Here is a 26,863-nt window from a genome sequence, read left to right on the forward strand (position 1 = left end):
TTTTAGTTTTCCTATATATAGTTAGCACATTTTATTAGAGTGTTTTTTCTTATGTTTTTAGTTGTAGGTAGTTAGGGTAAATTTTTTTATGTTCCACTTTCATTTTTATTAAGCACACTCGTTTTAAAAGTAAAAAAAAAATCCAACAAAAAAAACAAAAAAATAACAAAACCCCAAAAATATCTATATTTTTAACCCAGCCTCTGACTTTACACAAAGCAGTGCAATGTCAGTGCCGGTCCCAAGCCCGGATAAATGGGGAGGGTTTTAACTCACTTATGGTGCACTTTGTCACGTTCACCAGTTAGTCACCAACTCTTCACTACATTTCCCATTATACTCATTGGCCCTAACTGGTCACTTACTGACTCCTTACCTGCACAATGCCTACCTGAACGACTTGTCTTCAGTCATCTGCTTCCTTCATCAGTTCCTCTTTAAACAACTCTGAATGTTGGCTAAGCACTTCAGTCAAGGTTACATTTTCCACCCCTTATGTATGGCCTCCCATTCCATGCCCAAGTATTTAATCCATCCTCTACCCAATAGATTGGGTCCTGTTCCGGGTACTACCACTACAGGTAACTCCTTCATGACTCCTTTATGTCTAACTTCCACCTGCGCAGAACCTAACACTGTTAAAGTTTGGCCAGTATAGGGTTTTAACTTCAAAGAACAGGTCTTTAATTCTGGAATTTGATGCTTTGTCCATAATTTAGAAAAATTTGACCCATTCATCACAGTCACACCACAACCGGTATCAACTTCAAAAGGTATTGTTGTCTCATTAACAGCCAATGTGATAGTCAGTGGGGCAACCTTTGGAATCTCGGTTTCCTTCAAACTGTGAACTGTAAAAATACCCTCTTCATCAGATGCACTTTTTTCGTCTCTGCCCACATAATACGATCTCTGTTCTCCTCTGGTTACAACTCTCTTACGTCTTTCTCCCCCTTGTAAGTTTGTGTCTCTGGTGGAACTTTTTGATTTGCATACTTTTTTTTGAGGGCTGAGCTTTGCTACATCTTTGAGGACTCTGTTGTTAGTCAGCACCTTTTCGACTCTGTAAAGTGGTTTTGAACCTGGAATAGTAGTATGTATGAGTTTGTGTGAAGGATAATGGAAACAGTATTAGCACTGTGGGACACACAGATGAACAACAGTCAGCCACTTTGATTGGTAATGGTAATAATATGAAATATTATGCACTCACCAGGTTTGAAGCGTTTACTGCTGCCCTTAGACACTCGATGTGAATGTTCACATTGTGGGTATAATGGATCATCATGGATGTGAACATCCTGAATGTGATTGATGAGGGACTTCCACTTGGCTACCTTCTCTGGTCCTGAAGTAGAGGATGCTGCAGTCCAGTAGAGATGGGTTCTTATGCTGTGCTGCCACTTTTTCACTATTGAACAGTCCTTGTCTCTGGCAATTTGCTCTAACTTCTTTGACAACCCTAATCAATTGTAATACCAAAAAGAAATATTGTTTATGTAATGTAAAAAAAACTGTCCATTTATTAACATGAAATGTTTTTTTTTCAGAATCTGTACTAAGTACAGTTATAACCACAAGACAAGAAAGCTCAAACGTACCTTTCTCCAAATGCCAGACATCATAGTACTGTGTGACGTTTCGTTCTTTCAGAAACTTTTGAATCTGGGGATGTCGGTCTGTCACAATGCAGTCTAGCCTTACACCACATTCCTCCAGCCATTCCAGGCTTCGTTTTAACCCTTCTTTCTCCATGTGGTAGCTACCACCGACCTCATTACTCTGTGAAAAAATTGTTATCAGGGCAGTGAAAGTCAGTTATTTCATTCCTTTAAAACAGTAATCATATCCGACTACATCTTTGAAGTATAAAAGGTTTATTATAAATAGCAATTGTAATTTATAATACAATTATAATTTAAAATTGTTTAATTTGAAACAGGCAAGGCATACTCTGTTGCCACTTTTTTTCTGGTAATTTTGTGTGCATTGACATGATGTGATCTATGCATTTTCTCACTTGCACTAGCTGGATGTCTATTATGAGGTTCTTTTGAAGATCCATTGTAGTGTAGCTCCCATACTTTGCTGAATGGCCTAAAATGTCACAATACAAATAATATTGTATAAAATAGTTTACACAGGAACAAATTATTAAGACTGCAGAAGAACTTGCATCACCAAGCATGACTCTTTACCTGGCGAATCAGCTCTCACATCGCCACCAATTATCACCTTGTCCGCCTCACAGAGATCCTTCACTAAATCCAGCTGTTCCTTCTTCCACTTATATATTATTAGTGGTTCCAGGTACATGCTGGCATGCCTTCTGAAGGTTCTGTATTTGAACATCTTCAAATGCATTGACTCAAATACCTTCAAAAGAAAAAAAATTATTATGCATTATACGTTTAAACTATTTTAAACAGGAAAAAAAAATTTCTTTCATCTGGAAGAATGAAGCTCCAGAGAAGTACAGGGAAGCAGACAGCTGGAGGTTACCAACAGGGGTACTGCCAACACAGGGTTGGCTCTTCCACTGTCTGAAGTACTCACAATGCGGGCAAAGTTGATCAATGGCCAAAAAAGTCCCATTGCTACGAGGCTGAATATTGCAGGCTCTTGAACATACTGGACAGGTCATGAAGACAGTTTTCAAACACAATATATTTGGTGTCTTCATGAGAGGCTTTGGATGTGTACATGCTATCACAAGAGAAAATGAATAACAAAAAATTAATGTAGTGTATTTTTTTTTCAACATAATCAGTTTTACGAGTCAGTAAAACATACAGTTCACATAAATGTATGCTAAACTTAACATGATAAATACAAAAACTTACGAATGCTTTGATGGTTCAGTCACACTGGTGATAGACTGAGCAGGGTCATATGTTACGTCCTGAGTGTCACAGACTTCTTCAAAAGACACACTTTCTTCACCCTCCAATTCAAAGCGACGCCTTTTGGCAGGCCTTTCATCTTTTAAAGGTGTGGAAGTAAAAGGCTGTGAAGTAGTCCAGGGTATGGCGACATCACCACTTGAAAGATTTGAGGACTGCTCTGTATGTGTTTCTAAAACGTTAGAAAATACAATGTAAAGTTTTATTCTATCAATTGTAATTGCAGTATTATAAAAATATGGACTATAAATACTTCCTTTTAGGCAATAAAGCTTTTAAGCTTCTTATAAATAGAATTATGATGACACAAGTTAGGATTATAGAAATAATACCTTTGCTACGACACTTGGGTCTCATGGTTCGAAACGACAGCTGTGTGCCCACAGATGTATGAGTGGGTTGGTCAGTTTGACAGCCAACATCTTTTGCTATGGGGCCTGAACATGGCGGTCTCTGAAAACAATATGCAAGTAAACTAAGTAAAAACACTGTGATTATTCATAATGAATAAAATTACGTTTTAAAAAGTAGTTTAAAGTTTGAAATACATTACTTACAGTTTGCGTCATCGTTGTTGAGCCCAGAATAGTCGGCACGGCCTTATCTTTGAGCAACAGTTTTCTGGCAAAGCCAGCATCAAATATTGGGATTTGTTCTCAAAACACAGTCATCCTTAAAATGTATAGAACAAACGCTTAAATTAACACTGCCGTGACTGGGACGTCCGCAAAAAATAAAGTGCATCCATTTTTCCCTGACGTCTGGATCTTTCGGCAGCGTATTCAAAGATGTTGTTTGTCCACAGCCAGGAACAGCACATCTGCGTGGCATCGTAATTTTCCTGTACACAGACCCACTCGCTGCACGTCGACTGAACACTTGTGAGGCGCGCGGCACGACAACGATACGAAATGAGCGTAGTTGTCTTGCGCTTGAAGCGTAGTTGTCTTGTGCTGGAGGCGGTTATATGCAAACGGCTGGTACGTCACTTCGCACCGTGACGTCACTTCTTACCATGGATCCAGAACGAGCTGTATTTAGAGCTTGATTAAATAAATGGTTTGTTTATAATGGCTAAGACACCTTAAGCTATGAAACTTGCAGGACGTTTTAATGGTACAAAGACCTCTTATATACCAAAAGATCAAGGCAAATTTGGTTTCTCATGTCATGACCCCTTTAAATGTAACCTTACCTAAACCATTTTTGGTATCTTCTGAATTTCTATTTTAATTATCTGAATGATCATTTATTTTATATGTTGATACCTATGCAACATATTAATATTACAAGAATCTTTAATAGTTTCTCCATCAACACCCAATCCAGTTACATATGCAAAACAGCATGCTCTAAGACAAAGTTACCATTGGCTCACTGACCCCTGGAGGTGTGACCTCTACAGAAGTTAAAGGCCACTGTTGGAGTGATGTCCCTTCTCCTCTTCTTCATTCTTCTGATTGCTGTTCATGTGAAAAGTCTGAAGACACCCAGTCCAACCACCAGTCCTTTCCACCAGAGTAGGAAGTAACTATTGTAACTATCGACAATGACTGAGTCAGGCTAATGTCGCAAGTTCATTAACATTTCTTCATTTAACGCGGAAGAAATTGATTGCAATTTCAAAACCATGGACTTATTGAACAATTAAGACTTTCTCCTGAGACTGCATCTGGGCGCTCGTTCAACGGCTAAGGCATTACAAGTATCGTACACTGAACTAAACAGAGGTTTAGTATAAACTGTGGAATGGTTCTGTTCAGATGGTTAAATTACTTTTCCCATAGCTTCATTAGTTTCTGTTTCGGATTAATTCACTTTCACTTTATGCGTGATTGTGTATGTGTTTGTTTATATTAGATATGTGTTCTTATTTAGTTACATAAAACTTTTATGTACATTCATGCAAGTTGATTCTGGTCTCTGTTTGTCACTTTAACAATGCGATCATCACAGCTACATGCTATGAGTGTTATTTTTCTGTGGCCACAAACAAAATTCTCTCTAAGAGTTGATAGATGATCAGTATTTGCAGGATTAACAGACTAATTGATTGTATTTTTTTATTGATTGTAATATTAATTCAGCTACAATAAGTCAATTCTATTAACTGAACTAAATATTAATAATTAATTATAACAAGTTCATATATTACGAGTACATTTATTATAACGTTCCCCTTTTGAGCTAATTTGCTACACATTTATCTGTGATATTTTTGACCTTACTAAAATGAAATAGTTTGATGTTGGCCTAATCTTTTTAGATAGGGTAGAGCAATATATTTTAACACTTTAGAAACTTTTGGCTACACAAAAGATTTTGTGGAAAATCCAGGTTTTAGATAATGCTTCTCTGTGGTATGTTCTTGCTCAAAATCTTAAAACACTATAAATCAAAGCCTCAGTAGGAACTCTAAATTCAGTTTTGTTTATCATAAAGTGATCGTGTCTCTTCAGAAAATTTTGACTAAACCGCTCAAATCATATAGATTAGTTTTACAATCTCTTTATGAACTTTTTAAAGCGTCAAAGTGGTAGTTGTGTAGCTGTCAAAGGAGGGACAGAAATCTCTCAGATTTCATCAAAAAGATCTTCATTTTTTGTTCCGAAGACGAAAGTCTGACGGGTTTGGAAAATTTTTTGACAGAATTTTCATTATTGGTTGAACTAACCCTTTAATTGGTGAAAGGTAACAAAAAAAGAGACATGAATATTTTTATATTATGAATACTTTATTCTTACAGATTATACTGTATTAAGCAATTAGTTGTTCAAAACAATCTATCCAGTTTCATTAAAGGGGTGGTTGAATATGATTTCACTTTTCTAACCTTAGTTAGTGTGTAATGTTGCTGTTTGAGCATAAACAACATCTGCAAATTTACATCGCTCAAAGTTCAAAGCAAAGGGAGATATTTGCTTTTAAAGAAATTGCTTTTTAAGGACTACAAGAAACGGCTGGTAGGGACTACACAAGCTTCCTCCCAGGTTAGTGACATCACTAACCCTAAAATTTACATAAACCCCGCCCCCGGAACATGATTTATATATTATCAAAACAGAATACGCTAATCAATGACTAGAAGATAACTACACATAAGTTACATAAATTCATCAACTAACCATTCAGAAATGTTGTCTACATGTTGTCACTTCTTCTTGAGTCTTTCCATCTTTCTGACTCTGGTTTGAACATGAAAAGCCTAAAAGTTTTAGAAATTTCCAGTGCATGTGTGTGTGAGGTAAAAGGACACAAGCTCTTGAAGCTCCGCCCTCTGTGCCGGGGCAGCAGCTCATTTGCATTTAAAGGAACACACACAAAAACAGTGCGTTTTTGCTCACCTCAAAAAGTGACAATTTTAACATGCTATATAAAAATATCTGTGGGGTATTTTGAGCTAAAGCTTCATATACACACTCTGGGGACATCAAAGACTTATTTTACATCTTGTGAAAAGGGCATTATACCACCCCTTTAATGATTAGGCAACTTTCTTAACTATTATCTAGTCTAATAGTTATTGTTTACACATTTGTGACATGTAATTAATATCTGATCAAGTGATTTCTTTCTTTGCTTTAATGTTCCCTTTTGAATGAAAAAACTTTAGAGATAATGGACAGGAAATCACTGGGAAAACCTTTTTGTCCCACCTCAACTCTGTCGACTTTTAATATTCAATTTTTTTAAATTCACTGTATTGTGGAGGATTGTCTGCAGGATGGTGATACATGGCAGGGTTGTTGACCACAGATATCTGCAAGAAAAATTATATATGATCAGCTTCCTAGCGTAAAGACGACTTATTTATTGATATTATGAAACATTTAATGCATCTGTAACGGTCACCAGCTGGAGTGCCCTTGAGAGCCACCAGAGGGCACTCCACATCAGACACTCACGTTCACTCTCAGACTACAATTCCCATACTCACTGACCGGACTCATTATCTCTGAACACTCATCACATTCACCTGTACCTCATTATCACTGATTGCATTCACCTGTGTCCCATCACCCTGTTAGTCTCAGTCTATTTATACCTTGTTCATTCATTCACTCACCGCGAAGTCTTGTTAAGTGTTACACTGCATTTCTGAGCGTTTCCCTGGTTTTCTTGTTTCTTGGTTTTTGATATCTTGCCCTGTTCCCTGGATTACTCTCTTGCCTCTGGTCCCTGGATTACTCTCTTGCCTCTGGTCCCTGCCTGTTTTGTTTGTTTTGTTTGTTTCTTTGTTTTGACTACCTGCCTGTGTATGACCCTAGCCTGTACTTTGGATTACGCCTCTGGATTGCCCCAGCCAATAAAGCTGCATTTGGATCTCCTACTTTGTGTCTCTGAGCAGTTCGTAACAGAAGACTTCGCCACACAAAGATCCAGCAGCCATGCCAACCATGGACACAGGTGCACAAATCCTGCGTCTCCGTCAGGGGAATCGTTCGATTGAGAGGTATGTCGAAGAGTTTATTGAACTGGCACATCTTACCTCAATGACCACAGAGTGCCTAATGATATTTTTTCGTGGAGGACTATCTGAACCGCTCAGTTCATTCATGCCCTGGCATGATCCTCATGGGACTTTAGAGCAGTATATCAACCTGGCCCTTTTGTTGAGTGGCTCATCGTTTACTGTGGGCGGGGTAGAGGAAGAGCTCCGTGAACCCACAGTATCTCCTGAGCCAGAGCTTCACGTCACGTCTGCCGAGCCAGAGCTTCACGTCACGTCTGCCGAGCCAGAGCTTCACGTCACGTCTGCCGAGCCCGCACTTCACGCCAGATCTGCCGAAGCCAAGGCAGTATGCGTCATGCCCGCCGCCCCTGAGACAGCAAGCGACATGCCCGCCAAGCTAGAGTCTTCACCGCTGGTCCCGTCCAGCACAGAGCCCTCTTCAGCGCTGGTCCCGTCCAGCACAGAGCCTTCACCGCTGGTTCCGTCCAGCACAGAGCCCTCTTCACCGCTGGTCCCGTCCAGCACAGAGCCCTCTTCACCGCTGGTCCCATCCAGCTCAGATCCCTCTTCATCACTGGTTCCGTCCAGCACAGAGCCCTCTTCACCGCTGGTCCCGTCCAGCTCAGAGCCCTCTTCATCGCTGGTTCCGTCCAGCTCAGAGCCCTCTTCGCCGCTGGTCCTGCCCAGCTCAGAGCCCTCTTCGCCGCTGGTCCTGCCCAGCTCAGAGCCCTCTTCGCCGCTGGTTCCGTTCAGTTCAGAGCCCTCTTCATCGCTGGTCCTGTCCAGCTCAAAGTCCTCTTCGCCGCTGGTCCTATCCAGCTCAAAGCCCTCGCTGACGCTGGTCCCGTCAAGCTCAGAGCGCGCTGATCCTGATCCAGAGACTGAGCTTCACGTCACTTCTGCCGATCCAGAGACTGAGCTTCACGTCACTTCTGCCGATCCAGAGACTGAGCTTCACGTCACGTCAGCCGATCCAGAGACTGAGCTTCACGTCACGTCAGCCGATCCAGACACTGAGCTTCACGTCACGTTCGCCCGTCAAGAGTCTCGTCCCGCCGAGACTGAATCTGATCCGGATACTGAGCCTGAATCTGTTCCTCTTCCTCTTTCTGCGCCTGTGTCTTCGGAAAAGATGGCCGACTCTACGCCTGTGTCTTCGGACAAGATGGCCGAATCCTCGCCTGTGTCTTCGGACAAGATGGCCGACTCTACGCCTGTGTCTTCGGACAAGATGGCCGACTCCACGCCTGTGTCTTCGGACAAGATGGCCGACTCCACGCCTGTGTCTTCGGACAAGATGGCCGACTCCACGCCTGTGTCTTCGGACAAGATGGCCGACTCCACGCCTGTGTCTTCGGACAAGATGGCCGACTCCACGCCTGTGTCTTCGGACAAGATGGCTGAAACCACGCCTGTGTCTCGGGACAAGATGGTCTCCACCGAGCCAGTGTCTTCGGAAAAGATGGCCGCCGCTGAGCCGGTGTCTGTTCCTGTCCCTGAGCCGGTGTCTGTTCCTGTCCCTGAGCCGGTGTCTGTTCCTGTCCCTGAGCCGGTGTCTGTTCCTGTCCCTGAGCCGGTGTCTGTTCCTGTCCCTGAGCCGGTGTCTGTTCCTGTCCCTGAGCCGGTGTCTGTTCCTGTCCCTGAGCCGGTGTCTGTTCCTGTCCCTGAGCCAGTGTCTGTTCCTGTCCCTGAGCCGGTGTCTGTTCCTGTTCCTGAGCCGGTGTCTGTTCCTGTTCTAGAGCCCGTTCATGTTCCTGAACCGTTGGATCCGCCTGCTCAGCCTGCTCTGCCCCGGCCGCCTGCACAGCCTGCTCCGCCCCGGCCGCCTGCACTGCCTGCTCCGCCCCGGCCGCCTGCACAGCCTGCTCCGCCCCGGCCGCCTGCACAGCCTGCTCCGCCCCGGCCGCCTGCACAGCCTGCTCCGCCCCGGCCGCCTGCACAGCCTGCTCCGCCCCGGCCGCCTGCACAGCCTGCTCCGCCCTGGCCGCCTGCACAGCCTGCTCCGCCCTGGCCGCCTGCACAGCCTGCTCCGCCCTGGCCGCCTGCACAGCCTGCTCCGCCCTGGCCGCCTGCACAGCCTGCTCCGCCCTGGTCGCCTGCACAGCCTGATCCGCCCTGGTCGCCTGCACAGCCTGCTCCGCCCTGGCCTTCCGCCCTGCCGGAGTCTTCAGGTCCTCTTCCGCTGCACGGGCCTGGCCCTCCATCCCGCCCCCGGGTCCGCCTCCGCTCCACCACCCTCCTGGACAAGTTAGGAGCGTCTGGAATCCGCTCCTTAAAGGGGGGGTTATGTAACGGTCACCAGCTGGAGTGCCCTTGAGAGCCACCAGAGGGCACTCCACATCAGACACTCACGTTCACTCTCAGACTACAATTCCCATACTCACTGACCGGACTCATTATCTCTGAACACTCATCACATTCACCTGTACCTCATTATCACTGATTGCATTCACCTGTGTCCCATCACCCTGTTAGTCTCAGTCTATTTATACCTTGTTCATTCATTCACTCACCGCGAAGTCTTGTTAAGTGTTACACTGCATTTCTGAGCGTTTCCCTGGTTTTCTTGTTTCTTGGTTTTTGATATCTTGCCCTGTTCCCTGGATTACTCTCTTGCCTCTGGTCCCTGGATTACTCTCTTGCCTCTGGTCCCTGCCTGTTTTGTTTGTTTTGTTTGTTTCTTTGTTTTGACTACCTGCCTGTGTATGACCCTAGCCTGTACTTTGGATTACGCCTCTGGATTGCCCCAGCCAATAAAGCTGCATTTGGATCTCCTACTTTGTGTCTCTGAGCAGTTCGTAACAGCATCCATTACTTAATGATTTACACAATTCCAGTTCATATATAGTGACACTAAATTCAAATAATCCATTGTTTTGTGGAATTTCTTTGGGAGTAGGGTTAAAAGCTTCTCTTACCCCTGAGTTGTTAAGATCTTGATTGGGCCCAAAATCACAGGCCTGTGGAATTATAACTTGTGGAATTATAACTTGTGGAACAGACGACACCTTTGGAAAAATACACATGTAGAGTTTTATGTCTTCTTACTGTGAAATGCCACACGTGCAATGACACTGACAGACAGTTTCAGTATTACAGGTATCAATATAATTCGAATGGAGTAGAAAAAAGCAAAAGACAGAAATCCTGAAATGAAATCAGGACTGAAATATCCTAATGTGAAACCTTACACCTTCAACTGAATAAAAAAAAAATAAAAAAAAATAACATGACATCTCTCAGTAGATTCTAATGTTGTTGTTTTTGAAGCAATTAAAGGGATAGTACCCAAAAATTAATTCTTCATTTTTGGGCGAACTATCCCTGTAAACTTTTGCAATTAGTAGAGACGTTTCTGCTGAACACTGTTGAGAGACGCACACACTCAGGTAATTATACACGCTTAATTTATCTCTGAATATCAATGGCTCAAACCTCCATTACTAAAATCATGATTTGGAATAAGGGATGTTTAAGAAAGTAGTTACAAGAAATGGTGCTTAAAGGTAAAAAACCTGACAAATGTATTGAAAGAAAATATTTGAACAATGTTTCTAAGAAGGGAAAAATTTACTCTATTGAACTATTATGTTGGCTTAAAGCACATAGTGTTATACTAGTTAAACTTCTGAGATTACAAATGTGACGACTCTGAAGGGCATTGTAGTTTTAAAGTCAAGTCAATATAGTGCAATTTAGTAATAGGGGATTGTATGTATTTAATGTAAATTCAAATAAATTTCTGCTTATATTCCCTGATATACTATACAGTGTGTTCATGCATAATATTTCCTACATAATTACGTACATAAATAAATCTATTTTGTGTTAGTTCAGTTACTTGTCAGCAGTGTGAAGCAAACACACCCATCTCAATTTCAATATCTCACTTATCCTTATCCCGAAAAAGACCATAAACATTACAGCTAACGTCCGAAGCAACAATTAATGCACATATATAAATCTTAAAAACTGTTCATGTGTGACTGATACGCTGCAAATCGGGTGATTTTAGGTCAATGTTTTTGGCTGTAAGTCAATGATGCAGTAAAATATGCAGAATTGATTCATGGAGGCATAAAATCCATCAAACGGTAGAAATGACACATATAGTCAGTTGTGCTGTAATCTTAAATAATGTAATCTTTCTGTACTACTTTAAAATGAGCAGAAATCTAATGACCCATTGGCAAAATAACTGATAAAAATGATCAGTTGTGTCATAGCAATATCCTTGAGGGCAGTGCTGTCATATAGCGCAGCTGTGCACAAAGCGATCCGTGTTCGAGTCTCGACTCGAGGTTCAGGCTCTTGTTGCAAATTGTGACATGTTGGAAAGCATTCCCATCTCTTGTGTTTTTATTAATGATGTCATCAGCGATAAATTGACGTCGCTTAAAACAAATCTGAGGTTGTTCAACCCCTAATTCACTTCATTTACATTCACATAGCTCGAGAATTTTACATATTAAAAGTTTGTGGATTTGAACATTTAAAAGAGAAATTTAATAAATAAATATTTTTAGTGTTTGTTGGTTCTTTTAAAGTGTGAACCCAAGTGTGAACACCCTTAAATGTAACTATTTTCATTCTATATGCATATCTGAGGAGTTCAGCTGACAAACACATTTAAAAACCCTTGGCTTCACATCACTCACCTGTGGAGAACAGCAGCAGGCGACTTTACAGGCAAATGCTGACAGAGACATGGAGATGATGCACTGAAGGCCGGCGAATATCAACAATACAACATTGATTCCCAAGAAGAGAGTCTGAGAGAGAATTCAACATTAGCACAAATAATAATGAGAAAATAATTGATGATTAGCACTCACATCAGTACACAGGCTGTTCAGAAGTTCAGAATCTATCATCCTTGAGGTTCATATAGTGATACAACATATTTATAGGTCAAACTGGACTGAGTTTATAATGAATGTATAATGCCTTCTTGCATTGTAAATGATCAGTAATAGCAAGAGATCTATAAACTACTTCTGAAATGTTGGGGAAAAGACTGGACAGATTATATTGACTTTTGACAAGTGCTGACCACACAGTGATCTTATTGTAATTACTAAATAAATGTCAAGATTAAAGTTGGCGACATACCTTATACTTTACATCAACACGATAGCGACAATCCTCCCAGGGCGGGCAGTGACTGTACATCATCGGCCCTATACCCAAATCTACTGCAAGTATGATAAAGGAAGTGGCTGCAAATAGAGCACTGAAAATGTTCATTACAAGTGAACCTTTCACCTATAGGTAGAAAAACAAAACATAAAATGGATTAATAAATTAACAAGAACTTAATGCCGAGTTCACACTGAACGATTTTAAGCCCCATTTTTTGCCCCTTCCTGACAGGTTTTGGGAGATCGCCGACAAATGCCAGAAATCATAGGCAAATCGGTGCTCGTTCACGCGAGTGACAATCATGCAGTGTGAATTATCAAAGACGCAATCTGAGAGAATTGCAGACGAGTCGCCGACGCATGTGAGATATTTGGCATGCCGATTCAAAATCAAAAATGTTCTGACTGAAAATTACATCGGCGATGACCTGCAGCCAATGAGAGAGCAAGATACAGAGCAGCGGGAAGTTCGGGAGGAGTTATAGACCAGAATATCAATATTTTTATAGATATATTTACAATTATATCAAACAGAAACAAAGCACACACATTTCTTGACCTGCAGCACATTGCAAAATTATTTATTTACCCCCAACTCTCTTTGCAGAACACACACTCCTTGCTCTCGTCTCCCCAAGCATTTCCTCCTGCGTAAACGTAAAAAAAATTCTCCTTTTCGCTGGATCGCAAGCTTCTTGCAGGCTTTCATTTTTAAGAACAATTTCAGTCTCACGTGAGAACTCTGGTCTCACGCACACGTGATCTTGCATTATTTCCTTATCACTTCTCGCATGTGTTTGGTTGTGAAACGTAGTTTGCGGACTAGCCAGAAGTTGTCGCGAGTCTTTCTTTTGTAAAGTCATGAAGTGTGAAACCTCTGTTGCCGATCCATCGTTCAGTGTGAACACAGCAGCAACTGAATGATACCCCAGATAGTCACGCAGTGTGAAAACAACAGTGACTCGACTACTTTGAAAATCGTGCAGTGTGAACTCGGCATTGGTTTGTTAACATAGATGGAAAGATATTCTACCACACCCAACAACAGTGTGCAGACACGTTGAAACGAGAGGAAAACATTCAAAGACATCTGGTGCAGAATCTCAGATTATTTGGAAGGGCTTTCAAATTAAAATTAAAATTTAGATTATTCATCAAATATTCATAACTGACGTGGCTTGTTTATGTTAGCTTATCCAGTACAGCGCGGAGCGGCTGCGCTGTTCATTTGAACATGGCGGAAAAAGGCTTCCTGCTGACGAAAACACTCTATGTTGGTGGCAATAATCGTGCGGTACGTATCCACATATTGCTCAGTTGGCAAAGACATTACACTGTCAGTTGAAGCGTGTATTTGGACTCGTGTGAAACATTGAAATTTAGATGAATTGCATGTCATAGGTCAATTTCAAGCGATTGTGGAGTTATCATTTGCAGCTCAACATTTTCTGTATAAGAAAGTATTTAACATATCCCTGGTTTCACAGACAAGGCTTTTAGTCCAAGACAAAAAAAAAAATAAAAAAATCATGTTTGAGCTGTTTTAACTGAAAGCACCTTGCTCTGACAGATCTTAAAATGTATCAGTGTCATTGTCTTGTCTCGAGATGCACACCAGTAATATTTTATTTCAAAGGCATGTTCATATGCCCTAATTGAACTAAAGCCTTATCCTGGCTTAATCTAAGCTCTGTCTGTGAAACCAGGCCTTAATATCCTTTTTATTTGTATTATTTGTGTGAACTGTTGGTCTTAAACTTTAATGTCAACACCTTAAGAAATACACTATGAGCCCAAAATGTTACACATTAATTTTTTCCACAAATTTTTTTTACACATAGCCTACTAGTTTTCACACTACATACAAATATGTCAATTTTCTTAAGGTGGGCCATTCAAATTTGAGGTTATTAGTCACTGAAATGTGATTGGCTACTAGCATACATGTTTTGACCTTAGCCAAGTCATATTATAATTTTTGTTTTGACATCAACAAAGAAGATTCATATTCATTTTTAACTTTACCGATCATCCAGTTACAGTGTTACAATTTCCGTTGTAGCGGCTAGGTCCAACTTTGACACAATTTGGTGTGAATTCTTGATGTGTCCTTTAGTCTTTGTCTAATCAATTAAGTTTGTGCGCTGCGTTCAGGAGAAAAATGTAAATTTGTGGAAAATTAGCATTGCTCAATGAGACAGTTTGATGCACTTATATTGGCACAATGCTTCGATTAATCAAAATTAGTTTGATAACTTTTTGCCAGCAACATCCCTAGCTGCAATGTGCAACATTTAGTGCAGATTGGACCAACGGCCTAGAAGTTTGAAATATATATATATTTATATTAGAAAATTAAAATGGCAGAAATGTTTATAGACGGAAATAAATTCAGAGATATGCATTTGAGGATTCATGGGAAAGAATTATTTTGTTTCTCGCCATTACTCAAGACAAGTTTGGGGTCTCTACAAATTACAGTCACTGATGCCCATACACTTTTTTTTGGCAGAAAAATAAGGAAGAAGAAATCACTACAGAAAATCAGTACAAACACAACAGGGTTCCAGTGCCTCTGGTTAAACCCTGAAAAACAACAAGTGGTGTGTACATACCAAACACAAACTGGAGGGTGAATTCGGTTTGTTTTCTGCAGCAATGCAGAGTGAGCCTGCGATGATGTACTGAGAGCAGAGAGAAAGACACAAATCAAGGATTCTGCTGGAATATGTGACTTGTGTTACATACACTTACAAGACACAACACTTTTTTGTATAATTGTGTTTCTTACGACGAGAGATCCCCAGTAAGGAATACCACTAAAGACAAAGCTGGAATCTGCATAAACTGTAGACACGATTCCCAACAGGAAAGTCCACAGACCAATCATAATCTGGACAACCTGTGAAGGATAAGAAAGTATTTTAAAGTAAAACAGTATCACACTTTGGGGAACAATATTACATAAACAATATAAATGGACTGATTTACTGCCTGCTTAATGGACTACGACTTTGGGTTGTGTTATTAATAAACTGCGCTTTATTTTCAACTGCTGTTGCTGAGTGCTGTCCACAACAACTAATACCACCAAATCACACTCACATTGACATAAACACATAAAACTTATTTGGGTTTATGAATAATTCCTCACCCCGAGGGCTTTTGGTTGGCCTTTCAGAAATGGCTGAAGTCCATGAAGAGGTGAAACTCCTGCTGGCTGTTGTCCATAAACAGGCACAGGAACATTTGTCCCAGTTCCAGCTGCTGGTGTTTGTGTTGGTGGTTGAAACTGGATGACCAGCGTTGAGGAGGTCATGGGTATGACAGTGTGAGACATTCTTCTTCCTGAATATGAAATTGACCTGTACAAAATCATAGTAAATCAAGACTAGATATAATTATAAAATAGATTTTATATGTAAACAAACTTTCGAGTTTATTTATTAAATCTTCATGTTGTTGAAACACTAGTAGTTTAGTAGTTATTAACTTTGGTTAAATTATTGTCATCAACTAGAATTAGACCTTGAAACCGTAACATGATGGTAGTTGAACAAACTCAGGGTTACAGGATTAGTTTCGAGTTTACAAAACCAAACCAATCCAACCAGGCTTTGTTGGTACCATGACGCTGATCATCAACTTTCTCTGTCAACTCGGGCTTTGATCCTGATATGTTTGTGAAAGAGGACAACTAAAAGAAAAAATCTTGCTATATCAGTGCAAGTAAAAGTTATGAAGTTTGTTTATATAATTGATATAGGAATTGAACATTTAAGCTCACATTTAGACATTTTCTACAGCTTTATCTATTGATTTTTAAGCTTATTTATATTACTTTTATATATTTATAATCATTTAAACTAAGTGCTTAATAATAATTGATCAACTAAAATTGTACATGTGTAATGGATTAAGGGAATAAAAATTATAATTTGCTTTGTACTTTAATTTGGAGTAGAAACAGGGGGAGTGACTTTATTGCTCACAGCTGATTGGTCCAATTGCATTTTGAGATCTCTTACCTGGAACAAAACCTGCCCTAGATCAGGTTAACTGTGTGGAGTATAAGTTACTGTGGCGATGAACACTGCTAAAATATGAGCCAAACTACTTTCATGGTGCCTAAAACCCAGGATTGGTGCAAACTAAACTGAAACCTGGCTATCTCTCTAAACCGGCTTCACGGTCTAGGCCCGAGTTCACTCTTCTGAGATAAGCCGATGTAAGCAAGATGTCATAAGAGTAACTCCTGATACTGTTTCCCAGAATGAAAGGGGAAGCAGGCGGAGATCAGATGGTTAGGAGGGGTAAATATGCTTATGTTGTAGTTTACAGCAAGTAATCTGCATGCTGGTTTGGAAACGGGCATGAAAATGCCGCTGAATGATTTTTTATATTATTTGTATTGATACATTATTAATATATTATTTTGTACCAATATACACTAATGTTCAAAAGTTTGGGGTCAGTAATATTCTTTCTTTCTTTTGTTTTAAAGAAATGAATAGGCTATTTCTGAAAAATCATGTGACACTGAAGACTGGAGTTATGGCTGTTGAAAATCCAGCTTTGCATTACAGAAATAAATATTATTAGATATTTTTAGATATTTTTAAAGTATATTAAAATAGAAAACCATTATTTTAAATTGTAATAATATTTTTTTGTATTTTTGATTGTATGAATGCAGGTTTGATGCGCACAAGAGACTTCTTTAAAAAAAAAAACATAGAAATAGTAATGTGTCCACATTTTTGACCAGTAGTAGGCTACTGTACTGTTATACTATTGCTGCTTAATTATCAAAAATGTTAAAGTCCTTACGTCACCATTTTGCATGTTGTTGTCCGCATACACTTCACATAATAGGCCTATAGGTGGCGCCTGGGCTTCATTTAACCAACTATGATAGTTTGATCAAATGGTAAACAGTGTATCAATACATAGACTAAATAAAAAGTGACTTTAATACTACTTACTATTAATGCGACTCTTGGTGCTGGTTTTGTGCAGTGCTCTGTAGTCAGTTAGCATCTATTGTTTAAACGACGCAGATTTAGATCGCTTCATAAATGTAAATTCGTCTGTCCATCTAATTTTCAAACGATTTATGAATGACTGGAAAATTACCGCTCCACTTCACATTGTCCAATGAAATTTGAACTTGTTGTGCCAGATAACGGTTGTTTGGTGTATTATACATGACAAACAGGCTTCAATGAATTATGTCATATTTTAAAATATGTGGATTTTTAATTGAATCGAAACACTACCTTTTATTATTGAAAAAAAACATAATTTTTTTTTATGGTTTATTCCTTCCTGCCGTCGAGCCATCACTGAAATAACTATATTTGGCTCGATGGTGGAATACCTAATATTATGTAGGTGCATTATGATTTTAAAACGCTTAACCTGTTAAGCTGCAACACCACTTTTGCTACGGTCAAATTATAATCATAATTAATTACAATCAAATGCATTTTGTTTTATTGACCACAATATTATCATCATTGATATTAGTTTGAGAAGGGCACTTTTGATTCGTTTTGAAAAAGGGCAGGGGCTCGATCAAACAATTATGTCATTTGTCCGAGACAGCAAATTTGGGGTTCCAGGAGAACACGGCATCTGTGACCACAATCAAGAAGCGGAGGGATGGCTAGTCCTGCAAAGGTCCGAAAAGAGGGTGAAGACGCAGTGGAAGGATTTATCTATAACGTGTCACCCAGACGGCAGAGTAGGAACAGTTCTCCGTTCTTCACCGCCGTGATTCAGAGCGCCAGACAGGAGTAACACAGAGTGGTCGTGTTCTCTATGGAGAATCAAGCCACCTTCACTCAAACAGAAAAGAACGGCAACGCAGTGAGGCTGCGCAAAGTCAGGCGCAGCATAAGTAAGCAGCCTAGTTCTTTTTACAAATCAGCCTCACTGATGGCATGTGTTGTGGTTCAGTGCTGGATCGCCAGTGGGCTCGGTTTTAATTAAACTCTTTTGCTTGTTCCTATAGGATTCTCTGATTCAGACGGTTTCGTCGTCTTGTGCTTTCGTGGGACGAGCGTGGAGGTGACCAGTCTGCCGTTATTGCGGTGCGCGCCGCCGAGCTGCAGAACCAAGACTATAGAGGAGGTGAAAGCCCTCAGTCTGAAGCAGAAGATGTGAATCGCAGAGCTGACATTTCCTGACCGCTCCTGTTTGTGGCCGCAATGGATAGAAAACTAATGTTGTGTTTTTGGTGTGTTTAGGTGGGAGAGATCCGTGGAAACGTTCAATTTCATGGATCTGTGAGCAAAGTGGTGACGTCAACGGCTCGGACTGTGAGCTTAAGGAGGTGCGGATCTGCAACGGGACGGGCAAAATAAAGGTTACGCTGTGGGACAGGTTCATCAACTCGGCAGAGGGCGGCAACTCTTACAATTTCAAGAACCTGTCTACGAGAGAGAGAGACGGGTGCATTTGCCTGTGTACTGGTTCGTCCAGCACCATAGAGCAGATCACTGACCTGGAGGTGATGGAGGGAGAAGGCTGCGAGGAAGAGCAATCAACGACACTTTTCAGCGCCACAATTAAGGGCATTGAGGAGGCTATTCAACGCAAGTGTTCCAGCTGCCAGTTCAAGCAGAGGGAGTTCGTGGAGAAGTCAAAGATGCACAGGTGCGAGGGCTGCAAGCTGAAGCAGGCGTCCCTGTGTTTCTCCGCCTCTTTTGGAGGGAAAGCTATTGTCTCCACTGACAGCAGCGATGAGAGTGTAGTCCTGACCAGCTCGGCGCTGTCCACCTATCTGCGCGACGCCGTCCTCACCAGTTTGTTCAACGACGCGGAGGCGATCGAGGATCACTTTCTGCAGTCCCCCGTCTTCGACCTGAAAGTGAACCTGGACAGTTTCCTTCTGTCTATCGAGGCAGCTCGTGCTCTCGGCGCGGGGGACAGTCAAGTCAAGTCATCTTCATTTATAGTGTTTTAAACAATGTAGATTGTTCCAAAGCGGCTTTCTGAGCAGTAAAGAATAATATTCTCAGATCAGTGCTAATCGTGGATTTACAGGTTTTAAATAAATGTGTTTTCTTTGTTTCTGCAGTTGTCTGTTGTAGCAATATTGTATTGGACTCACTGGTCGGCATTTCATTACTTATAAAGTTCATTTCCAGTCATGTAATGTTCTGAATGAAATGTGAAGATTGTGTGAGTTTTACAAATATTCGATACACACCATGTTTATTAGGCCGTTATATGTATTTAAATGTAACTCAATCTAGGTTTTTCATACGAGCTTCAAAAATGGCGTACTTAAGCTGTAGTGTCTGTCTTTTGGAAGAGTATAGAGATTTTTTTAAATAAGAAGGAAATGTGGACGTGAATTCATTATTTGGATAGATTGAAAATATTGCCTAGCTGAGCGCTGGAGCTTCAGGATGCACCTGTTGCCTGAATTGAGTTGTTTTTCATGGCGTGACTTACAGCCTATTGCAATTGTAGTTATTTGTTTTTTTTCCTTAAGTATATTAGAGCAGCAGCTTTGAAGGCATAAAATGTAAGTTTTAACTAAATGTTACAAACGGCATTGAATGATCGAAATCATTGTGCTCGCCCCTCTCTCGAGGCGGCCCATCATCAGTCTCAGCTTAATTTGCATATTACAGGGATAAATAGTTCTCTGGTGGCATATTATGTAATTTGTCCGAGACAGCAAATTTGGGACTCCAGGAGAACACGGCATCAGTGACCACAATCAAGAAGCGGAGGGATGGCTAGTCCTGCAAAGGTCCGAAAAGAGGGTGAAGACGCGGTGGAAGGATTTATCTATAACGTGTCACCCAGACGGCAGAGTAGGAACAGTTCTCCGTTCTTCACCGCCGTGATTCAGAGCGCCAGGCAGGAGTAACACAGAGTGGTTGTGTTCTCTATGGAGAAGCAAGCCACCTTCCAAATTTGTATTTTGTATTGATTTTGTATTGTTTATAATGCTGAAATAATGCTGATCAGCACAGCATGATTTAAAATACTATAGTGAAAGCAGGTATCAGTCTTTAGATATCTGATAACAAATTACACTTTTTGCAACTTAGAAGTGTAATAAATCTGAGGCCATTAGCATTGATTGTCCTCTTGTCGAATTTCAATCAAATGGCATTGTTGTGTTGTGACTGCAAACTCAGGTAAACACATAATCATTGTTCCAAAACAAAGCATTTAAGCTCTACCGGTTTTTAACGGTTTTGAAATAATAAAAATAAAATAATTCCAAGAACATGTGCTTTCTTCTCTAGAAGTCACTCTTTCATAGATGCTAGTATAAGCAGACAGTGTCTATTGGGCTTCATGGTTTCAATGATCTCATTATCCTGTTGGTTTTTCTGTTACTGTTTACAGTAGCGATAACTACTGACAGGTTGACTTCGAGGGCTACATTACAGTCATGGCACATGTAATCACCTCTGAGTGTTATAATAGTAATAATAATTCATTACATTTATATAGCGCTTTTCTCGGCACTCAAAGCGCTTTTACATATGGAAGGGGGAATCTCCTCAACCAGCACCAATGAGCAACTCCACCTGGATGATGCGACGGCAGCCATATTGCGCCAGAACGCTCACCACACACCAGCTGGTGGAGAGGAGACAGAGTGATGAAGCCAATATGGGGATGATTAGGAGGCCATGATGGGAAGAGGCCACAGGGCAAATTTGGCCAGGATGCCAGGGTTAAACCTCTACTCTTTCGAAAGACATCCTGGGGTTTTACGTCTCATCTGAAGGACGGTGCTCTTTTACAGTATAGTGTCCCCGTAACTATACTGGGGTGTTAGACACACACAGACCACAGGGTGAGCGCCCCCTACTTGCCTCACTAACACCTCTTTCAGCAGCAACCTGGTTTTCCCAGGAGGTCTCCCATCCAGGTACTAACCAGGCTCAGCCCTGTGTAGCTTCAGTGGACAACCAGCCTTGGGCAGCTTTGGGGCTCATTCTAGCATTGCTATCATCACTGACAGAGTTCACAATAGTTAAGATGTTATGATTTAAGAGTACAGTATATCATAATATATTTTTTGTTCTTCATTTAGGTGACTTTAACCCTTGTCTAGAGGATTTGAGAATGTTCATTTTTGGGTCAATTATTGTTTAATACAAAGTACTGCAATATAAATTGTAAACAATCTCAGTTCTACTCTGTACATTTCTAAGCAATAAATGAAAAAAGTTGAGAAAATAGAGAAAGAATGCAATATTAAAGAATACCAAAACTCTTCTTACTGAGTGGAAATATAACATTACCTGTACTATGATCTGCATCTTTATTGTTTTAAAAGGTTTCTGAGGCCACGTGCATATTCTTGCAAAAGACTTGGGTAACACTTTACTTGAAGAGGTGTTCATAAGACTGACATGACACCTTCATAATCATGACACATGACACATGTCATGAATATGAAGGAGGTTTTATGCATGTTTATGCCAACTGTCATTAAGTGTCATTCGCACAATTATGACATTTTTATGCAAATATGACATTGTTTGAGATGTCTTTGTTATGACAACCTGGCATAAACCAATACACTTAATGACACTTGTAATAAAAATGCATATTTATGACATGTGTCATGCCATGATTATGGCATCATTTTGAAAGTACTTTCGTGATAGCTCACACGGCAAAAAATGCCTTTCTTACTTGGTATTTTTGTCTTGTTTCCAGTCCAAATATAAAAAAATTCTTAAATCAAAATATCAAACTACATTTACTAGACAAGTAAAATGACACAAGATACTATGTCAATATTTTCAAGAATTTTTACGTTTTTGCTCAAAACAAGCAAAATTATCTGCCAATGGGGTAAGAAAAATCATTTTGTTTCCATTTGAATTACTGTAAAGTATTTTCTTATTCTGAACCTTCAAGGGTTAGTTCACCCAAAGTCAACCTGAAGTGGTGGGTTTTCTTTTAAAAACGTTTTTCAGTCGGGGGACATTTTACAAATCTCACAAAATGAGGAGGATAAAGAGGCTGCAAGTACTAATAATGTGTATAGATGCTGTAATGGGAAACGGTACAGAGAAGCGTATTGGTCCGAGAACGTTGCCAGCTGTGGTGAGAAAACGGTTCTGCAACTTTCGGGTGCGACAGTGGGCGGGGTTTTGTGTGACGTCCACCTGTGAATGCAGACACGATGGCTTGATAACATTACAATGTCTTGTCTTTGCAATGTGTATGTGGACAACATCCGGATACAGGTCGCATATGTTAATGCCAAGTGTAAACGCAGCCATAGAGTGAGTTGCATTTTTTCCCTGCCATTCACGACTCTTCTCCAATGGCCTGCGTATAATAAAGTGTCCATTGGATGTGAAATTTAGAAACTTGGCAAATGAAGTAGAATAACGTGTATGCTCTGTTTGGTTTAGTTTTAATTGTTTTTATTTATTTATTCTGTTTTCCCTGTTACTGAGTGCCCTGTTGTTGTAAGTTGACCTAGTTTCCTTGTGTGTGTCAGTTTGTTCCCTTAGTTACTGATCACATTCACCTTTTGTTCATTTAGTTACCTCATAACCTTTCCTCGTGTGTTTAAGCCCTTAGTTCTCCTCAGTGTTTTTCCTGTTATCAATGTTGCATGTTAGGTTAGTGTCTATCATTCCTGTATTCTCCCGAGTATCAGTTTATTAAAGTCTAGATGTTGAATTCTCTATCGTTGTGTTTACTGACCAGCAAAACATAAGTCATCTGGGAACTTATTCTAATATTTTATGATTACTATGAATTCTGACATACTACTCATTTCACATGCTGCTTTTCACCTACTATTAGGGTTGCCAACTTCAGAAAAGAAAAATGCGGGACAATTGTGGTTCTTTACAGGGACACTCAAAATATTTGTACTGTATCACGCAGTATATGTCATTTCAGGTTCGTAACATTATACACTAACGTTACATTTTAAAGAAATTAAAGAAAGTAATAGCATACTTTTCCCTCAGGAAGATTTCATGTTTTCTTGCGTGGCTGGATGTTGGACTCATGAACAATAATCACGTTGTTTGAATTCACCAAAACTGATTTGCCGAAATCTAAACCCGGCCGGACAGTGAAAGGGATTGCCGTTAGCGTGAGTCCGGAACTCCGGATCGAACCGGGAGCAACCAGACAGCAACGGATTCTGTTCGCAAATCAAACAATAATTTGTCCCAAAAGAATAATAAATTGTCAATTTAGAGTTTGTTATTCGTATGGTCTGATGCGCGTGAGTGTGGGCTGTGATTGGATGATGCGGTCTCGTGATCATTCTCAAGTGTCGTGTTGCCGTTGTATCAGTCAGTGGTTAGATCAGCGTAGCAGTATATTTAATCGGGACAAGGGAGGTCCCATACGGGACAAATAAATTAGACGCAAAATACGGGACATCCCGGCTAATTCGTGACAGTTGGCAACCCTACCTACTATATCACAGGGAGGTATGGTGTCACAGAGTCATAAAGAACTATCTTGGGGAAAAAAAAGAATCCTGCAACAGATGGTCTTTCAACAAATGTCCTGACAAACTTTAAAAACATGTAAAATGTGGGCAAAAAAAAAAAAAGGAATGATGACTGCTCCATCTATATTAGTGGTTCTCAACGGGGGCGGTACCGCCCCCCAGGGGGCGTTCAGAGAACAACGGGGGGCGTTGGAAGCAAGATTTTTGAAAGGGGGGCGTTCAGGTGTAAAAGGGGGGCGTTCACGAGTTTAAATATATAACGCAAATTTTTGTTCATTTACTTTTATTCATTTTAAGCATTTAGTAATTTAGTTGTAATAAACACTTTAAGTGGGCTATTTAAAAAGTGTTAGGACTATGTTTTTGTTAAATTATGTTGTAAAACATATGCGCAGAGTGTGATATCATATCATATTGTGTGTGCACGCGCGTCTATGGTGCGCGTGAAAGAATACGTCAGCAGCGCGCGCAAAAAAACCCCAAAACATTCGCCCGCAGCCGCTCTATCCTGACCGCAAGTCCACCATCAGTGTTGTAGTTAGGCACTAGGCAGGTTTTTTGTGTCCATTTCTATTGCATTACGATTGAAAGCAGTATCAATAATGTCAAAAATATGATGTGCAGTCAAGTTCGGGTATGTGTATATGCTGTGAGTGTTCTCACCGCTCGCGCTTGTTGTGATTCGCGGAGTTTTGACGAGTTCAGGGCTCTCAAGTCTCACGCATTGGGCGTGAGACACACGCATTTCAACCCATTCACACGCTCACACGCCACACCTTGTATTTCTCACGCAGAGACATTACGAGGATAACGCCCACCAAGTTGCGGCGCTATTTTTTAAACCGTGAGACCATGAGTGAAACTAAATATAGCTACCGAACAGCCAATCAGAAAATAGCATTGCTGTATCTGGGTAAGATTTTCACAGGCTCGTGCGTGCGACACAGATTCAGATGCTCGCTGAAGTAAGTAACGTAACGGTTACAGAAGAGGACAGCGGCTGTCACATTTTAAATGATTTAGGCTACATCTCGCCGAACTAATTTCTACAGAGTACAGACTGATCAATGTGGGAGAAGAACATCCTATGTAAGTCATCTCACCATTGCTGGGGAATATGTGTCCAGACAGCTGGTAACGTTATGTTAACTAACAGTTTGACCAGACTATCACATGAATTAGCCTATCTAGTCTGTTGAATCCCTGGTAGTTTTATCTTAAGTAACTTAGTTCACAAAGCAGTTGAGACCAACTTCTAGGAAGGACATTACCAACTTAAAGGGTTAGTTCACCCAAAAATGAAAATTATGTCAGTAATTACTCACCCTTATTTTGTTCCAACCCCGTAAGACCTTCGTTCATCTTCGGAACACAAATTAAGATATTTTTGATTAAATCTGAGAGCTGGATCACTCCTCCATAGGCTTCTATGTGATTTGAACTTGCTGGCCCAGAAAAGTTATTAAGATCGTTAATATAGTCCAAGTGAGTTCAGTGGCTCAATCTTAAGTTTACGTACAACACAGAAGCGTTGCGCTAAAACACTATGTGAATTCACTCGAGGCCCACAAGGAAATCTGAATAGTAGAATAAAGTCTTTTTTTTTTTTTTGCGCACATAAAGTATTCTCTATAATAATAATATATATATATATATATATATATAATATATATAATAAGTATTACACACACACACACACACACACACACACACACACACACACAAATAAATGCTGAATTAAATAAATTTGATTTTATTTGTAAGAATATGTGTCATTTATGAGATCAGACACCCGTTCGCCGCCAAAATCTCACTCTGAACTCAGTTCAAAACTTGAGAGCCCTGCGAGTTGTATTTTGACGACTTGATATTATTTCTTATTCAAAAGTTTAGAATGTCTAACATTTTAAAATCTTCCAGTTTAAAGCGACATGTAGCCTATCGTTACTTTTGCAACGACTCTATTATTTTCCAGTCATAGACCAGCGCTCAAGCACTGACTAGAATCCAGCGCTGACTAGAATCACGCAGCGGAGGAATGGAGAGTTGACAAGCCATTAAAAAATATTGACTTAAGAAACACTTATATCTTTTCAAATATTTTCAATAAATCATGTTCCCATTCACTCTGGCGACGAATTTTAAAATTAATTTAACTAAATTCTATTTATAAGGTAAAACTTTTACATTTTTAGGCATTAACAAATTCCAATCCCTAATGCCAAAATGTTTTCTTTGTTCACCAAGTAATTTACTGGTCAGGCATTATTGTTAACTCTCAAGACAGTAAGAAGAAAATGACAATTTGATGGATAATTTAAATATATTCTGCAATCACATTTTGGTAATGTATTCATTCCGCCATCACATCTGAGCGGAAACACTGCTTGGGTAGTTTCAAGATATAAACATAATTAATAATACAATAATAATTTAATTGTTCATATGTGTTTAATCTTGTTAGAAGATTTTTTTTACTGATTATGAACACAAATTAATCACGACAAACCAAATTAATTGTAATTGTATTAATTATACCATTGATGAAAACAAGCTGATACCAATGTATTTTTAGGCCTACAATTCTAACATAATTTTTCATGAAAAATCATGATTGTATTTTTTTTTTTTTTTGAAAGTAAGGTTAATGTAAGCAGCTTCTTGCAATACTCTCCTAAATGCGTAATAAAACCTAAGTGCAAACATTACCGCTTTAATGACCGTCCTTTATTTTTCAGTGCATTTGTTTTACAATATATGGCTATTACTGTCATGGGATTAATATTATAACTATTATTATGTAGTAGTGTAATGTAGACACTAACTAAAAGTAAAAGAGGTTTGAATTTTTTCTTTGTTTAATTTGCACACTGAATATGGGTTGGCA

At 40.0% G+C, this 26,863-nt stretch overlaps 3 protein-coding genes across 3 annotated transcripts; 1 reads left to right on the plus strand and 2 right to left on the minus strand.

Moving 5' to 3' along the window:
* Positions 1–23: 23 nt before the first annotated feature.
* LOC309491896 (uncharacterized protein) lies at positions 24–5,445 on the minus strand. The gene is made up of 7 exons (XM_082190919.1): positions 3,236–5,445; positions 2,844–3,075; positions 2,557–2,706; positions 2,199–2,376; positions 2,021–2,097; positions 1,602–1,782; positions 24–1,462 (listed from the first exon to the last, which is right to left on the minus strand). Exons 3-7 carry the CDS (start codon positions 2,593–2,595, stop codon positions 1,164–1,166), a joined length of 774 nt encoding a protein of 257 aa, XP_082047045.1. The 5' UTR covers positions 2,596–2,706; positions 2,844–3,075; positions 3,236–5,445; the 3' UTR covers positions 24–1,163.
* Positions 5,446–5,616: 171 nt separating this feature from the next.
* Positions 5,617–15,885, minus strand: LOC309491895 (membrane-spanning 4-domains subfamily A member 4A-like). Its single transcript, XM_082190918.1, has 7 exons — positions 15,652–15,885; positions 15,289–15,399; positions 15,113–15,181; positions 12,469–12,621; positions 12,015–12,128; positions 10,275–10,364; positions 5,617–6,663 (listed from the first exon to the last, which is right to left on the minus strand). Exons 1-7 carry the CDS (start codon positions 15,874–15,876, stop codon positions 6,577–6,579), a joined length of 849 nt encoding a protein of 282 aa, XP_082047044.1. The 5' UTR covers positions 15,877–15,885; the 3' UTR covers positions 5,617–6,576.
* Positions 15,886–18,508: 2,623 nt separating this feature from the next.
* On the plus strand, positions 18,509–24,066 carry LOC309491897 (uncharacterized protein). The gene is made up of 2 exons (XM_082190920.1): positions 18,509–18,645; positions 18,749–24,066. The coding sequence occupies exon 2, from the start codon at positions 19,015–19,017 to the stop codon at positions 19,465–19,467; it is 453 nt and encodes a 150-aa protein (XP_082047046.1). The 5' UTR covers positions 18,509–18,645; positions 18,749–19,014; the 3' UTR covers positions 19,468–24,066.
* The last annotated feature ends 2,797 nt before the right edge of the window (positions 24,067–26,863 follow it).

This window comes from Leuciscus leuciscus (genome assembly GCF_965113295.1).
Source record: "Leuciscus leuciscus genome assembly, contig: HAP1_SCAFFOLD_687, whole genome shotgun sequence".
Lineage (NCBI taxonomy): Eukaryota > Metazoa > Chordata > Actinopteri > Cypriniformes > Leuciscidae > Leuciscus > Leuciscus leuciscus.

Coding starts and splice junctions, on each gene's coding strand:
- LOC309491897 (XM_082190920.1), top strand. CDS start 19,015: ATGGAGGGAGAAGGCTGCGAGGAAGAGCAATCAACGACACTTTTCAGC.
- LOC309491895 (XM_082190918.1), bottom strand. CDS start 15,876: ATGATTTTGTACAGGTCAATTTCATATTCAGGAAGAAGAATGTCTCAC. Junction 12,622..15,112: donor CACCCTCCAGTTTGTGTTTG/GTATGTACACAC, acceptor TTCTACCTATAG/GTGAAAGGTTCACTTGTAAT. Junction 10,365..12,014: donor CCTGCTGCTGTTCTCCACAG/GTGAGTGATGTG, acceptor ATTTTTCCAAAG/GTGTCGTCTGTTCCACAAGT.
- LOC309491896 (XM_082190919.1), bottom strand. CDS start 2,595: ATGGGACTTTTTTGGCCATTGATCAACTTTGCCCGCATT. Junction 2,377..2,556: donor TGATCAACTTTGCCCGCATT/GTGAGTACTTCA, acceptor TTTCTTTTGAAG/GTATTTGAGTCAATGCATTT. Junction 1,783..2,020: donor TAGACATCCAGCTAGTGCAA/GTGAGAAAATGC, acceptor ATTTTTTCACAG/AGTAATGAGGTCGGTGGTAG.